The following is a 17,177-nucleotide window of genomic DNA, read 5'->3' as shown; positions in this document are numbered from 1 at the left end:
ATCGCTTTACATCATGACAGAGAAATGGTTAATGTTGAAGTTGGAAAATAGACCTCATGCTGTTTCCCAATCCCTGTGGCATTATCTGGGCAGAGAGGGCACCGACTCCTTGAGTCACCATGTCACGCACTGGGGGTGAGTCACACACAAGCAGATGTCTCCTTGCCTTGGGGTTGTGCGCAGCAAAAAAAAAAAATTACAAACTGAGTAACTAATAAGACATATTTTCACATTGGAAGGGCAGCAGTGGTGGGGGATACGCACGCGTGTGTGTGCGTGTGTTATCAAAGCCCATCATCTTTACTAATGTGTTAAGGGGGTTGTCTAGCTGTAAACTATTTAGTAGATCATTGGGGGTCTGTCATCTGTGAGCCCCACTGATATGCTGTTCCCTGGGGCAGTGTGCTGAGCTTATTCCTGCAGGGACCTGACAGCTCCATTCCCACTGCAGTGGCCCAACTTGGTATTGCAGGCAATTTTCCATTCATTCTTGAATTTGCTTTATATGGATCACCCTACTTATTCAATAGAGAAGTTTATTTCTCATGTCCGTCCGTCCTGCAAGAGTAAAGTTGCAGTAAGACTTGTGCCCTCCTACAACTTTATGCAGCAGTTGCACTGAGTAGTGCCCATTGGCACCTGCAGCAATCTCTGAAATGAAATGGTAATGAAGTGTTTGTGCATTACCTTGTTGTCGGGGGTCCTTGGGTTGTTGCTTAATCCTTCCAGCCTCTCCTTACAATACCTGTTGTCAATCATTAAATGTGCAAAAATAATTAGGGTGTGTTCAGATGGTGCAATTAAAACGGCACTTGGAAAACTGCATGTGTTTTACTGCGGTGTACAATGTGGTCTGCAGTGGTTAAAACACGGGATCATTGCAAAACTGCATGGGGGCTTCCTGGTGCTGATACTGGTGTGGTATTGACTGCACCTCAGTGGTCCCATGTGAATACAGCCCAAGTGCTCATTCACACAGACGTATGCATTTACAAAGCGCGAATATTGCACAGTTTTTAACGCACTGAAATTGCACATATATCAAGGGGTTAATCTGTGTCAGAACTCGGAGGCTGAGCTTTGGAAGCTTGGCGTGGAATTTCATGCGGCTCCGCACAAGGATGTAGCCCCGGTCAATGGAGAATATCCCTTTGCTGCCGCCCAATGTAATTTCCGTATCTGCATGCAGAAGGATCTGCGCCGTATGATTTTCATAGTGATCACTACAATGCGCCGTGAATTTGGGCAGGCGTTCCGTACCCAAGTTTGCACCATTTTAGCAGTAACGCCATGTGAACAATTCCTTAGGTTGTGGATTGTTCATCTTTGTCTCATCTTATCTATCAGGGTGAACAATGTCCAACAAGGAAAAGCTGCAGTGTTTGAAGGACTTTCACAAAGATATCCTGAAGCCTTTTCCTGGCAAGAGTCCAGGGACGCGTCCCGAGGATGAGGCGGACGGGAAGCCCCCACAGAGGGAGAAGTGGGCCAGTAAGATCGACTTTCTGCTGTCAGTGGCCGGAGGCTTTATTGGTCTCGGCAATGTTTGGAGGTTCCCGTACCTCTGCTATAAGAACGGCGGAGGTGAGTACACACGGAGCATCACACACATACTGCAGCTTTGTCTGCCTGCTCTCACTACGTTGGATCATACATCATCATATCCACAGGCTGTAAATGAAGAAGCGCCATGACCTAGTGCTGCTCACACGGCTGAGAACTTGTTGCAATGTATCGGTGTATGTGCTGCCAGCATAAAGTCCGGGACTAGAAAGAGATTAGTGCTGTTATGTTTAGAACACAGATCATTCCCTACACTGACACATTGTAACAAATTGCAGCTATGTGAGTTGGACTAAGATTGAATTGTTCAGCTGCTGCTAAATGCTCTCATTCGCTGACAGCAAGCAGAGATCTTGACATGGGTGAGGAACACATTCTTTTAGGAAGTTGCAGAGCATTTCATTATTTGATTATTAACACCTTCCCATCCCAGCATTTCATTATATGATCGTTAAAGGGGTTGTCCCGCGCCGAAATGGTTTTTTTTTTTTTTCACCCCCCCCCCCCGTTCGGCGCGAGACAACCCCGATGCAGGGGTTAAAAAAGAACACCGGACAGCGCTTACCTGAATCCCCGCGCTCCGGTGACTTCTTACTTACCTGCTGAAGATGGCCGCCGGCATCTTCTCCCTCGGTGGACCGCAGGGCTTCTGTGCGGTCCATTGCCGATTCCAGCCTCCTGATTGGCTGGAATCGGCACGTGACGGGGCGGAGCTACACGGAGCCCCATTGAGAAAAAGAGAAGACCCGGACTGCGCAAGCGCGTCTAATTTGGCCATTAGACGGCGAAAATTAGACGGCAACCATGGAGACGAGGACGCCAGCAACGGAGCAGGTAAGTGAATAACTTTTGATAACTTCTGTATGGCTCATAATTAATGCACAATGTACATTACAAAGTGCATTAATATGGCCATACAGAAGTGTATAGACCCACTTGCTGCCGCGGGACAACCCCTTTAACTGCTTCCCTGGCTGGGAAGGGGTTCCCACAAATGGATAAACTTATGTCCTATAGATGACCGGGGCTCAGCTTCTGACTGACAGCTGGCCTCAGCATGTAAAGGGTTTACAGAGAAAGCACACTCCGTCTGTGACATCATTGGCACTCCGCCATGTAATCACAGAGGGCTGATTGGTTGCCATGGCAACCAGATGCTAAACAATTTCATATGGGTCTGCTATGGTCTGTGATAGCGATAATGCATTGCAGTACAGAAATGCTGCAATGTATTACCAGAGAAATTGTAGGATCACAGGTTCAAGCCCCTACAGGGACATACATGTGAAAAAAATGGTGAAATAAAAGTAAAAAAAAGCAAAACTTCTATGCGCATTTTCCTTCTTTGTTTAAAAAAAACCCAAAAAACGTTTACTATCATTGCACATGTAACAACCTGCACAATCAATTAAAAACGCTCTCTTTATCCTGCACTGCACTACATGTGCTATTAAAAAAATGTAAAAAATTGAGCCAAAATGCTTTTTCTGGTTATTTTGCCTCTCAAAAAAAATACAATAAGGTAAAGGCCCATTTACACGGAGCGATGATCGCTCAAAGATCCCTTAGGGTGCATTCAGATGACCGTATACCGGCCGGGTATTCACGCCGGTCGATATACGGCGTCTCTCTCTGCAGGGGGAGGAGGCTGGAAGAGCCGGGAGCAGTGCTCTGAGCTCCCGCCCCCTCTCTGCCTCCTCTCCACCACTCTGCACTATTTGCAATGAGAGGAGGCAGGAAAGGGGTGGAGCTATTTCCAAGAGCTTAGCCCCACCCCGCCCCGCCTCCTCTCATTGCAAATAGTGCAGAGGGGTGGAGAGGAGGCAGAGAGGGGGCGGGAGCTCAGAGCACTGCTCCCGACTCTTCCAGCCTCCTCCCCCTGCAGAGAGAGACGCCGTATATCGGCCGGCGTGAATACCCGGCCGATATACGGTTGTCTGAATGCACCCTTAAACGACATTTTGCATAAACTATTAAGTAGCTACTCAGCTACTTAATAGTAATTAAGTGTGCAAATGAAGCCTTAGCTGAAAAGAGTTAATGCTCGAGGTCTCTTATCTGCTTTCAGTTCCATTGTCCTCCTACGGGAAACAATGCTATCAGCACTACCCGCGGATAACTCTTGATAAGGCTGAACAACGATTTTTAGTTTGGCCTGAACTTAACAATCAGCTAGCAGTGCACGATGGCCGCACGTTTAGATGCATCGATTATCGCTCAAACGATCACTGTTTGAGCGATCATAGCTCTGTGTAGATGGGCCTTAAGCCACATGTACCTCATAATGGTACCAATAAAAACTACAGCTCATCATGCAAAAAAACAGGTCCTCATAGGGTTCCATCGATGAAAAAGTTAAGGCACTTTGAATGCATGGATACCAAAAATAAAATTAAAAAAAACAAAACGTTTTTATTGCGCAAAGACTGGAAAGACCTAAATAAAAATTTAATTTTTTTATGAGTATTGTCATAATCATACCGACCTGAAGAAAGAATATATCATGTCACTTATGCTGCATGATTAACGCTGTAAAAAAAACAGGAAAAACAATGCCAGCATTTATGGGTTTTTTTTATCCCTGTCCTCCAAAAAACATTTATAAAAGTTGTACAATACAGTACATGTAGCCAAAAATGGTACCAGTAAAAATTACAGCTCGCCATGCAGAATCCAAACCCTCATATGGCCATATTGACAGAAAAATTAAAAAGTTAAGGCTTTTGAAAAGTGAAGATGAAAATCCCCAAATAATCGTTACATTTTTAGGTCCAAAATTGACCATGGCTCTAGGAGGTTAAAGAGGTATTGCGATTTCTTTAAGTGTCTTCCAGTATACTTTCTGTAGGCATTCCCACGGTTTTCAAGATCTCTGCTTCTTGTGATTTTATTATGACCCTTTGGCTGCTTTCACGCGGGCTACAAATTTGCACAATTTTGTAGCGGTGATATCACTGTGACCTGTGTGAAAGGAGCCTTAAAGGTGTCTGTTCAAATAATGGATTTCACGTTGATAAAAATGACACACAATCCACCTCGAAATCCCTGGATTTTCACATGCAGCTGCTGTGATCTGCACTCAGATTTTGCCCAGATCAATCACACTTAGGGTGCATTCAGACGACCATATATCGGCCAGATATTTACGCCAGCCGATATACGGTGTTTCTCTCTGCAGGGGAAGGAGGCTGAAGAGCCGGGAGCAGTGCACTGAGCTCCCGCCCCCTCTCTGCCTCCTCTCCACCACTCTGCACTATTTGCAATGAGAGGAGGCAGGAAGGGGGCAGGACTAAGTGCTGGGAATTAGCTCTGCCTCCGTCCCGCCTCTCCTCATTGAAAATAGTGCAGGGGGGCGGAGAAGGGGTGGAGAGGAGGCAGAGAGGGTGTGGGAGCTCAGAGCACTGCTCTTGACTCTTCCAGCCTCCTCCCCCTGCAGAGAGAGACGCCGTATATCGGCCGGCATGAATACCCGGCCGATATACGGTCGTCTGAATGCGCCCTAAGGGTGGACACCCACTGGCGTTTTTTTCTTCACTGCGCTGCGAGAGTAAGTAAAAATTCTTACAGCACAGTGCACGAAAAAAACGGGATCACGCCGGGATATCGCCAGTCGGCAGCAGCGCTAGCCCCATTGAAAAGATATGAAGAATACTGCGGACGTCTACCACAGCTGTCACATATTATATATCAAGCCCTTCCCCGAAAATCATACTGCAGGGTTTGCCACAAACCACTGCTTTCAATGGGACCGGCAGAAGCGCCGATCCCATTGAAAGCAATGGGATAGTATGCTGCACTTCTGCTACAGCTGTGGCAGAAGTTCGCGGTACTCTCCATATCTTTTCAATGAGGCTAGCGCTGCTGCCGCTGGCCCCATTGATAAGACTGGCGATATCCCGGTTTTATTTCGCCGCCAGTGGGTGTCACCCCTAACTCACATGCCAATTTCCCAAGTGAAATCCGCATCAAGAAGTAACATGGCGCTTCTTTTTTTCCCACTACATGATCTGCTCTGGCGCTTCAGTGTTATTATAGTGTCATATATAAATATATAAAAACGAATACATGTTTTGTTTGCAGCAGTCAGATGTGATACTTTCTAGTTATGAAGGAGTTGAAGAAGGCCAGTTTCTCATCTGCGTTGGAACTTCTGGCCGGAGATTCCGTCACAGATCCGACATGCAGCGCTTTTTCTTCCATCCAAAAGTTGGGCAGAAACTGGACAGGTCCCCGTTATAGTCAGTGGGGACCGTCCGGCGCTGTTCTGTTCTATCCAGTGACTGAGCCGTTTGGCCACGGAATGGAAGCACCCTAAGACCTAACACGCCTCATTCTGCTTTCCTTACTTTCCAGGTGCCTTTTTAATCCCATATTTCATCTTTCTGTTCGGGGGCGGTTTACCTGTCTTCTTCCTGGAGGTTGTCTTGGGCCAGTTTACGTCAGAGGGTGGAATCACCTGCTGGGAGAAGATCTGTCCAATCTTCTCAGGTAAGAACATCTTATGTGGTGGTGATAGCAGACATTGTTCTATTGTTCACTCCTATGACGTGACTGCGATCGATTTCTAAAGTTGATTCCAGTAATTGCTGTTAAAGGGAACCTATCATCACTATGTTATGGGGCTCAAGGGTGAGAAACGGGGAATCTGGGGAGCAGTGTTTCATACTCACTTGGTGCCCTCTTTCCTCCACCGTGTCCCCCTGAAGTTGGTGCGTGCACACAGCGTGACTCTTCAGCCGGCTCTGTGCACACTTTGCCATTCATCTCTATGGGAGAGTGCGCACAGAGTTAGCTGAAGAGAGTCACGCTGTGGGCGCGCACCAACTTCACGGGAACACAGCAAAGTAATGAGGCACCCAGTGAACATGAACCAACGCCTCCTGCTCCTTCACCCTTGAGTCCCGTAATGTATTTTATGGGGCTCAAAGATGATGGGTTCCCTTTAGGATCATTATACTAGGGTCTAGGATGCACATGATGATGACATGCTGACACTTGGGAGACAGAATATGGATGCGCTGACACTTGGGGGACAAGATAAGGACCTGCTGACACTTCATATGTGCAGGACGTGGCATTTTTCTGTACCCGTTTTGTGTCTGCAGCTACATATCATTTCTTGGTGCTGTAGAGACGAGGCCCTGAGCTCCTGATCCACCGTCCCATGTCACCTATAATACGGCAGCGTCACTTGGCCCCTAAATTTGGCAGTTTGCCATCATAAACTGGGAAAGTGGTGGGGGCGGGGGGAGACTCCACATAATCTCTACTAGAGATCTAGCAGTATCTTCGTGTTAATCTGTATATTTCTATAATCTATTCATAGGCATTAATATGTTTATTTATAGACGTCTCCAATTTCTCTTTGTGTTTCCTCTGCTGCAGGAATCGGTTACGCCTCTATTGTCATCGTGTCTCTCCTCAACGTCTATTACATTGTTATCTTGGCCTGGGGGGTCTATTACTTGTTCCAGTCTTTCCAAAGTCAGCTGCCGTGGGCACTATGCCACCAGCCGTGGAACACCGAGAACTGTGTGGAGGACACGTTCCGAAAGAACAGGACTATGTGGCTGTCACTGAACTCCACCAACTTCACCTCCCCGGTGACAGAGTTCTGGGAGTGAGTATAGTGCTCAATCTGTCGCTGTTGTCTCATTTTGCTGACCCTACACAGGGTAGATTACCTTTGTCATTAAAGGGGCAGTCTCAAGATATCTGCAACGATCAGAAGGATTTTCCCTGTGGAACATGGTTTCGTATTGCTGCAAATATCTTGTGAGAGTGCAATCAGTTTGGGCTGAAGAAAAATTTAGAACAAGCACCAAATCCAGTCATTATAAACCTGTGACCGTAACCAGCGGAAACATTAAAAGGTTTTACAGGGAAAAGACTATTATTGACGTATCCTCGGGATAGGTAGGTCATCGGTAGTAGATTGGCTGGGGTCCAATGTTTAGGACCCTGACTAATCGTCTGATTGTGCGCTTGCTGAGAGCGCCGCAAATACACCGGGGTCAGAATGGAAGCCACTGCTCCACCCACTGTGCAGTGGCTGGTGCTTGTTACTGCACTGGGGTCTCATTGAAGTAAGTGTGAGCTGACGGAAAAATAAGGTTATGACGGTCAGAAGATGGCAGCAGTTATTCCAAGGATATTTTATCTTTTAAATGTAGTACAGGAAAAAATTGATCTTTTAAAAGTGGGGAGGAAAAACCAAAAGGGGGAAAAAGCCGCATCATTAAGGGGTTAATGAGAAACCCATTTAATGATTGTATAATAAAAAAAATAGCAACTTTACGGTGTGTTCACACGAACATATATCGGCTCGGTTTTCACGCCGAGCTGATATACATTGTCATCGTGTGCAGGGGGGGGGGGGGGGGGAGGATGGAAGAGCCAGGAGCAGGAACTGAGCTCCCGCCTCCTCTCTATCCCCCTCTCCGCCCCTCTGCACTATTTGCAATGGGGAGAGGCAGGACGGGGGTAAGGCTAAGTGTTGCGAATTAGCCCCGCCCCCGTCCCGCCTCTCCCCTTTGCAAATAGTGCAGAGGAGCGGAGAGGGGGCGGGAGTTCAGTTCCTGCTCCTGGCTCTTCCATCCTCCCCCCCCCCCTCCCCCACCGCACACGAGCACAACGTATATCGGCTCGGCGTGAAAACCGAGCCAATATACGTTCGTGTGACTTGATCCTTAGATTTTTTTTTTTTTTTCAATTCTTCAGTAATTTCTGCTTGCTGTCAGTGATCGGAAATTCGTTTACATGTAGAGGCTGGAAACATGTCCAGAGTTCTCTCTTGTGCCAGCTACACATGAGATTGGGGGTTCACCTTATTTCCATTCACTCACAGCGAACAGAAATATTGAAGATTGTGAGAAATCCAAAGTCTACTAGAAAGTTGTAGAAGTTTTAATTCTCTAACGATGAAAGATAAATGTGTCATCCAGTCTTGTATAAGTAGATGACACATCCGCCTAGTTATACAGTAACCTGACCCGAGTAACCGAGTAATCAGGAGCCAAGTAACAAGCCAGACCATGATAATAATCCAGCACTATAATCTGGGTCACTCGGTTACTATAAACATTACAGTACAATGACCGCGGGACTTTTTCTATCAAATTCCCCTTTTATATTTTCACCTGGTGAGATCTTTATTTGTTCTTTCGGTTAATTATTGACTGCTGAGTTTGGAGCCTTCCTATCTTGGCTTTGGCAAACAGAGTAATTGCCAGCTTGGCTCCAATGCAGGACCAAACATGACACACTATGTCTCTTCTTGTGCCCAGTGTGGACATGCAGATAAGGAAATAATGGTGCCGCCTCCATTAGCGGTGCTAAAATAATCTACTGGGATGAGTGGTTACAGGGAGCCATCATGGCGGCCACATCACTTGTCACCCAGCTTTCCTAGAAGCAGATATAAGCGGGAAATGGAAAATCTGCCTAGTAACACAGGGATGTATCAGTATGTAATTAGACCAATTTGAATACTGGGAAAGCTTTGTGAAAACCAGAGGTGTAATTACTGTCCAATTGTGGACCCCAGGACAAATTTTGGACCTAGGTTCCACACTAACTTGTTGCTTGGATGTGCAGGTCCTATTGACATGGCTAAGGTCTGTATGGATATATGCCCCCCAATGTATACAGTTTGTAGAACGTTTTTGCATAATTTAACGAAAAGACATTTTCGGCTTCTCACTTTTCCAGCACATCCCTATGTTTTTTCCAATTCCTTCATAAACCTGCCATCCATAGTGTCCCAGGTGGTAATAGTATCCTCTTGACGCCCCCACACAATAATACACACTTTAATAATCACACATTATGGTGCCACCACACAGTAATGGTGCCCCTTTTGTTTCCGCACACGATAATGGTGCATCTTTCTTGTCCATTGCATTAGGGGACACAGCCTAGGATGATGGGTATAGCTACTGCCACTAGGAGGTGAACACGAAGCAAAGAAAGTGTAAGGTCCTCCTACCGGCTATACCGCCCTGCAGGCACCAAGCTAGCCAGTTTTAGCTTGGTGTCCATAGGCATCACGTACATAAATCACCAAGGATGGACCCGCAGCTTGGTGGTCATGGCAAATAGGGGGCGTGCTGGTGTTTTGCCAACTGGCAAAGAACAATTTCGAATACGGCTTTAAAGAAGGACAAGTGGGTTGATACAACAAAATTTATTATTATAAATGAGTAAATGATAAAAATAAAGCAAAGTTACATAAAAATAGATGATATTTCTTGTATCATATAAACGTATTGCAAACTACACTGTGTATATTTAATAAAAGCACTCATATTAGTAAATACATCCTGTTGTAAAGCAAAATCTAAATTCAATAATGTTAGTACATCCTTATCATAATCTAACATGAGACGTTGAGGGAGGAATAATGATGGCATCCACTGTGCCTGTAAATTGATTACTTGGGAAATATCTGTTCCCATCCTTGACACCTTACTTCTCATTATTTCCATATCAATTGAATTTAAAACGCCTACTCCAGTTCCAATGCCCCCCAACAAGGTATCATACCACGCTCCTCTGGCAATGACCTTTGCCATATCAGGAGGACCTTTGTCTCCGGGCTGCTTTACCCATACCCTGGCTCCACTATTTAAGGTGTCAGCAGAACAAAAATCTTTGTCCCCTCGTACAGTGACCAAAGTAGGAGCTTGTCCTTTCACCACTTGCATCTTAGAAATGGACATGACCAACAATTGTGCAATTCTGTCTCCTTTCTGAATCAATAAATCATTTGGGCCGCTATTTAACAATATTACTTTAATTTCACCTTGGTAATCTTGATCAATGACTCAATTACTTGTATTCCTTTTAAAGCTAGTCCTGATCGTGGAGCTATCAGACCAAAATGATCGGGAGGCAATTGAATTCCTATTGCTGTTTTGATGGTCTTTACTGCCGCTCTCTCTAAGCAGATTTCTTCATTAGCATATAGATCCAATCCAGCTCTATAAAGACCCAATGCCCCTGGTTCTGTTTCCCAATAAATGACAGTCTGCTCTGATGCTGTAGCCTTCAAGGGCATAACTGTTAAATTGGGAGTAGTCATTCTCATCAACGGAGTTTCTTGTTCTCCGATGGGCCGGTTATTCAGGATATTTAAGGCCTCGTTAAGGTGTCGTCTACATTGCTTATAGGATCCTCCCCCTATTTTCTTTATTGTTCTTTCAGCAGAACATTCCTCCTCTCTTCTAAACTAAAATGTGAAAAATCCATTCAATATCATTCTGTCCACAAAATTGTGCAACCCTCTGATTTTTGAATTGTGATCCTTTATCACTTTGTATCTGTAAAGAGACTCCATGATAGAATATTATGGTTTCTAATGTTTTCAGAGTATTATTAGCATTTGCTATCTTGGGCATGCCAACATATATCCTGAGTATGTATCCATGGCTGTACATACATATACACATCCGGCATCTTGAGGCAAAGGACCGATGTAGTCTATCTGCCAAATTTGCCCAGGCAATTTTCCATGAGCAATCTGATCTCGTACTACATGAGGAATGGGCCTCTGCTGTGAATGCTGACAAACCGGACATTTGAGGATTATTTCTTTTACCAAATCTAACCTGATGGGCACCCCTCGGGATTGTGCCCACAAGTGGCTTTTTCTCCAAGATGTCCACATTTTTGATGGGCCCACTGAGCCAAACCTGAAAGCTCGTCATCAGTATCCATGAGTTCACTGGCTTCAACAACTGATATTTTCGCGTGTTCATCAGCTATTGTATTGTAGAGTCTTTCCGTGGTATCTGTGGTACAATGAGCATCAACAGGAAACACAGTAACTTTTACTCTTTGCACAATTGCCCAAATATCTTGCCACAATTCCTTTCCCCACACTTCTTTCCTATACATTTTCCAATCATTTTCTGCCCATGTGGGAAGCCATATAGTTAACCCATTTGCCACTGACCAAGAATCTGTATACACCTAGCATTCACTCATAGATTCCTGTTGCAACACACTGTAAACAGCATACAATTCTGCAAACTAGCTACTTTTCCCCTCACCAGTTGTTATTAACATTTGTTAGTAATTGGTTGATATCCTACTGCTTTCCAAACTCTATTATTTCCTTGGTATTTAGCTGATCCATCCATAAACCATGCATGGGATTTTTGTTGATCACTCAATTGATCATACTGTACCCCCCATTTCACAGGTGACTCATGAACAACTTTTTGTGTTTCCTGGCATTGCTCCTTTATTGGTACCCTGGCTTACCTTCTCATGCAAGGTGGATATACCATTTACTCCTGGTTTAGCTCTGTCTTGTATATACCATTTCCATTTTATGATGGAAGCCTCTTGTGCATGTCCTATACGATGTGTTTTTGGACTGCTCACCTATTGCATAATGGGAATTTCGGGTCTTATGATCACTTCATGACCTACTGTTAGTTGTTCTGTGTCTATTAGAGCCCAGTAACATGCAAGCAACTGTTGCTCAAAAGGTGTGTACCTTACAGCTGCATCTGGCAATTTTTAATTCCAAAAGCCTAAAGGGACCTTAGTGTTCCCTTGTTTCTGCCAAAGACTCCAATTAGCATACATCTCTTGTACAGACACATGTAATTCCAATGGCACATCATCCATCACTGGCCACAAGTCTAGTGCTTGCCAAACTGCTTCTTTTGCACGTTCAAAAGCCATTTGTTACTTTGTAGGGTGGAGTAAGGATCCGACCCAAGTGTGGGATGTGCTGTCTCCAGAACCCAAACAATCCAGTGAACTGTTGGGTGTGTGTCTTGTCTTTTGGAACTGCAAAGTCCAAAATCTTTTGTTTAGCCTTTGGAGTAATTTCTCTGTGTCCCTTATTCCACTGACTTCCTAGGAACTTGACTGTGCGGCTCCCTGAACTTTTGCTGGATTTATTTCCCACCCCATATTCTTCATATGAGCCATTAATGCTTCCAGCTGTTGTGCTACTTCTTCCTCTGATTCTCCTTGTATCATGATCTCATCAATGTAATGTGATATCTGCATGTGTTTTGGTAAAGAAATACTGTCAAGGTGTTCTGCTACTATTCGGTGACATATAGTAGGACTATGCGACACCCCCCTTGGGGAAGACCAGTGAATGTATACTGCCTCCCTTTCTATGTGAATGCAAATTGATTCCAAAATTCTTTAGTTATTGGAGTTGTAAAGCATGCATGGGCCAAAACCACAACCCCATACCAGGTTCCTTCCTGTTTCTGTATTTGTTCTATCAATGTAATAATGTCAGGGACTGCTGAAGTGAGTGGTGGAGTGTTTATTTAACTCTCGATAACCTACAGTCATACACCAGGAACCATCACTCTTGCGTATCGGTCACACTGGATTGTTCCATTCAGTCATTGTAGGCACAATCACACCAGCATCCAACAAATCTTGAATTGTTTCACTAATTTCCTTATCACGCCCTGGAATCAGATATTGTTTCATACCAATTACCTTAGAACTAGAAGGAATCTGCACAGGCGGCACTTTCACCTTCCCTACCCTCACAGGCGCTGCTTCAGTGTATGGTTTAACCTGCAATTGAGTTGGCCTAGCATTCACATGTGGCGGAACTCCAAATTCATATGTACCCTCCGGTAATTGTAACATCATGCCTTATAATACATCCATGCCAATAATGTATTCAGGAATAGGAACTATCATTACGAAATACATTGCCATCGGTAAGTTCCCAAATTTCAATGACCCTTTTGTTTGCACGGCCTAAATCGTTTTTCCCCCCTAACCCTGTGATCACACATTTACATCCATTAAAATGCTTAGAGTTTCCATAAATTAAAGTGGACTCCCCCCCACCCCCCACTATCTTCCTCCTGTTCACCAGAGTAAACAGAAGGCAACCCCTTATTTTTCTATTTAACTTCCTTCATCAATGATTTCACCTCTCAATAAAGATCCTCAAACCCCGGTGCAGTGGGTCGTACTGGTGACAGTGGTCCCTCTCCTGCCACGTGGCTCACTGCACCCCCGCTGTGGAATTTCTGAATCTTTAATTGTCACCTTTTTATTTTGGGACCCTTGTTTCTTATTAAGACCCCTTCTCTGGTACGTCCTCCACATGTCTCCTGTACTTATATCATCTATTGTATCTCTCCACACTCCATCCTCTAATAAAGCACGGAATATTTCCTTTCTAGTAACCCGAGCCTCAATATCACCAGTCTTCTGTTCCCTGTCTCCCCTTTCTCTGTTAACAGATTGCCTGGGACCCCATTCTCCTAAATCTCCCAATTGTCTGACCGCCTCCAAAACTGTTCCCGTCTCCTGTGTAGTTTATGACTGATTTATATGCTGGTGGGGCACATCTAATGATTTTATTCCTCACACCCACTGGAAAGGGCATCTGTATCATTTCATCTGAACGTCCCACAAAAATAGCTGTTTTCATTATTTCTTCCTTAGTACGCTGAATACAATATCTTAAGGTGAACCACTGTCTATCATTAGAGGGCCAATCAGCTCCACTGGGATATTTCTCCTTACACTCCCTGGCTGCTACAGCTAACACATTTGTTAACCCACCTTGGTCCGGATTAGTAATCACGGAATGCTGTTTGGATCTTTGGTTCATGACTAAGGCCTGACTCGCACAGGGCGTTTGCAGAAACGCAGCGTTTTTCAACACTGCGTTACTGCAGATTTCGCCCCGTTTCAGCAGCGCTGGCATACTCTATGCCAGCGTTTTGGCTGCGTTTTCAGCTCGGCTGAAAACGCAGCCAAGAATGCTGAAAAGAAAAAAAAAGTAATACTCACCTAGCCGCTGCAGTCCGAGTCGCGGCCGCTGGTCTCTGCTGCTGATCCGGGCTTCCTCGGCACTCCCAAGTCTATTGACGGAGGCCAGGTTTGAGAACCCCGCCTCCGGCAACAGAGTGCTGTGATTGGTTGTCGGTGCTTGCTCGATGCCCAATCACAGCCCTTCATTGACTGTCTCAGCCAATCAGAGCTTGCCGGCGCTGATTGGCTGAGACAGTCAATGAAGGGCTTCGATTGGGCATCGACCGTGCCGATAACCAATCACAGCACTCTATTGCCAGAGGCGGGGTTCTCAAACCTGGCCTCGGGCAATAGATTTGTGAATGCAAGGGAAGCCCGCATCAGCAGCAGAGACCCGGACTGCAGCGGCTAGGTGAGTATCACTTTCTTTTTTTCCTCTAGCCTAGCAGGGACTGATTTTCGCCGAAAATCGGCGAGCTGTTAACGCTGCCAAAAACGCGGCACCAAGTGTTGCCGCGTTTTCAGCAGTGCTAAAACCGCTGCCCATTCATTTGAATGGGCGACGCAGGGCTGAAAACGCCCCAAAATAGAACATGCATCGCTGTCAAAGCGCACCGTTGGAGGGCGCTGCGTTTTCAGCCCTGTGTGAGCAGCCACATTGAAATGAATGGGAGTGTTGTACAGCGTTTAGCGCTGGGCTGAAAAGGCAGCGCTAAACGCTGTATAAAACGCCCTGTGTGAGGGAGGCCTAAGGGTGATAAACTTTTTTGCATCCTGTGCATCCAAGCTAACCCCTGACGCTCCCTGATCATACAGGCGGACCATCCAAGCTATTAGACTTTCCTCTGACTTCTGCTGAAATCTACCAATAAGATCAGTTACTACTTGCTGAGAAAAATCCTCTATTGTATTAGTAATTTTAGTGTTCATCTGTCCATTATCATGAGTATTTACCTGCTTTCTCCTAATAGCTGGTTTAGCCTCAACAGTTGGGGGATCTATTACCATGTATTCATTAGCCACTCATCTTCCTCTTCACTGCTGCTAGTATCCCATACATCTCCGTCCCATGTGTCCAGATCCCATTTAACCCCTGCTTAAGCTATGGCAAAGCAACTTTCCTTCTATTTACCCTTTGTCTTTTCTTATGCTTATGCCTTCTCAGCCACATTCTGATACCCATCACATTTATCCAGAATCAACTTATTTTGACACTGAGCAATGGTCAAACCACTTCTTGTCTCGCACAACGGCTTTTCCAATTCCTGCACTTGCAGCGACATTCGCTCTCTCTCTTCTCTTTGAATATGATAAGCTTCTAATAACATCCATCCACATCTAGACACATTAATAAATTCTTTTCCTTTTGCTTAATTTCACTTTTTGCAAACACATCACCACATTCACCGGTTCAGCATCCTTCAAACACTTTTCCCATGATTCACTTAAACCCACACATTGTGACCACTCGGTGGCCAAAATATCATAGGGAGTCTCCTCCCATCCTGGTATTCCAACAGTTTCATTTACCACCTTTTTTTTCTTAAAAAGAAACATTTTACACAACATCACACTATTTTTCTGTATTATTGAACAGAGTTCTTAAATTTCCAGATTATCAGAATTTTGCTAAATATCAACCACCTTCTGTGTATCCTGTTCACAGCGCCAAATATGTTTTGCCAATTGGCAAACAGCAAGTTTGGATACTTGTCCTTAAAGAAGGACAAGGGGGTTGATGCAACAAAATTTATTAATACAAATGAATAAATGATAAAATAAAACAAAGTTTCATAAAAATAGGTGATATTGCGTAGATGTATTCTCTACAAGTAAAATACATACAGCAAGTGATAAGACATAAACTCACTTTACAATACAAAAGACTTACAGGGACATACGTGAATCCGTTAATAGGAGCCTTCCTTAAACACTTCTGCCTAGAGTCAATCTATTATTTTCACTGGAGAAGTCACAGTGAAGAGCAGACAGGTTTCATGGACCAACACTTTAAGAGACCGTCTTCTCCTTACAGGTACAAGATGCTTCTGATCTGCGTTACAATTAGTGTCCTATTTTATATACTATAAAGGCTCGTTTACACCAGCCGATGATCGCTCAACAATCGTTAATCAGCGATTGTTTTAGCGATAATCGGTGCATGTAAATGTGCGCCCATCGTCCGCTTTTCGGGCACTCCTGGCTGATCATTAAATTCAAGTTAACCTAAATTCACTTTTATCAGAAGCTCTTCATGGGGAGTGCTGATGGCATTGTTTACCCGTGGAGAACAAAGGATCTGAGCACAGATAATAGCCTCAGGCTATTAACTGCATTCAGGGAAGGCTTCATTTGCATACCTAATTGGTATTTAAGTAGCTACTTAATAGTTTATTCAAAATGATTGCTCAAAGCTGTCACTCCAACTGTTGTTTGAGCGATTTTTGCGCGATCATCGGCCGTGTAAACCAGCCTTAACTTGCTTAGTCATACCCAAGCTTTGTATCATTTTAAAACAAAGATGTTACCAAACTCTAGAATTGGCCAGGTTCTATGCAGTGATAAGATCTTGGCAGACAAGGTCTACCTCCTAGACAATGGATATGTATATGGCAGTCTCCTATACAAACAGACAGATTGGTATCGTATGTGGTTACAACAAGCATCAAAACCATTCTCTTAGTTACCCACAATAAAACACCTAGAACAGGTCTGGAGTGAGGTCCTTAGAATGCGGGGCCTAGTTGATATATTAAAGCCTGTTCAGAGATATAGATATATATAATCAAGGAATAATGCCTACAAAATAGCCATAAAACATTTCCATTACAGCTGGTGATTCTCATTGGGCC

At 44.6% G+C, this 17,177-nt stretch overlaps 1 protein-coding gene across 1 annotated transcript in view; it reads left to right on the top strand.

Moving 5' to 3' along the window:
- SLC6A6 (solute carrier family 6 member 6) overlaps positions 1–17,177 on the top strand; it is a 57,836-nt gene that overhangs the window by 18,878 nt on the left and 21,781 nt on the right. Inside the window, exons 2-4 of the mRNA XM_066597015.1 lie at positions 1,348–1,584; positions 5,917–6,051; positions 6,949–7,183. Of these exons, the coding sequence (XP_066453112.1) occupies positions 1,356–1,584; positions 5,917–6,051; positions 6,949–7,183 (599 nt within the window). The 5' untranslated portion in view covers positions 1,348–1,355. The remainder of the gene's footprint in view (positions 1–1,347; positions 1,585–5,916; positions 6,052–6,948; positions 7,184–17,177) is intronic.

Source organism: Eleutherodactylus coqui, chromosome 3 (genome assembly GCF_035609145.1).
Source record: "Eleutherodactylus coqui strain aEleCoq1 chromosome 3, aEleCoq1.hap1, whole genome shotgun sequence".
NCBI lineage: Eukaryota > Metazoa > Chordata > Amphibia > Anura > Eleutherodactylidae > Eleutherodactylus > Eleutherodactylus coqui.
Note: the sequence above shows the minus strand (reverse complement) of the source record. Positions and strands in the feature narration are given on the sequence as shown.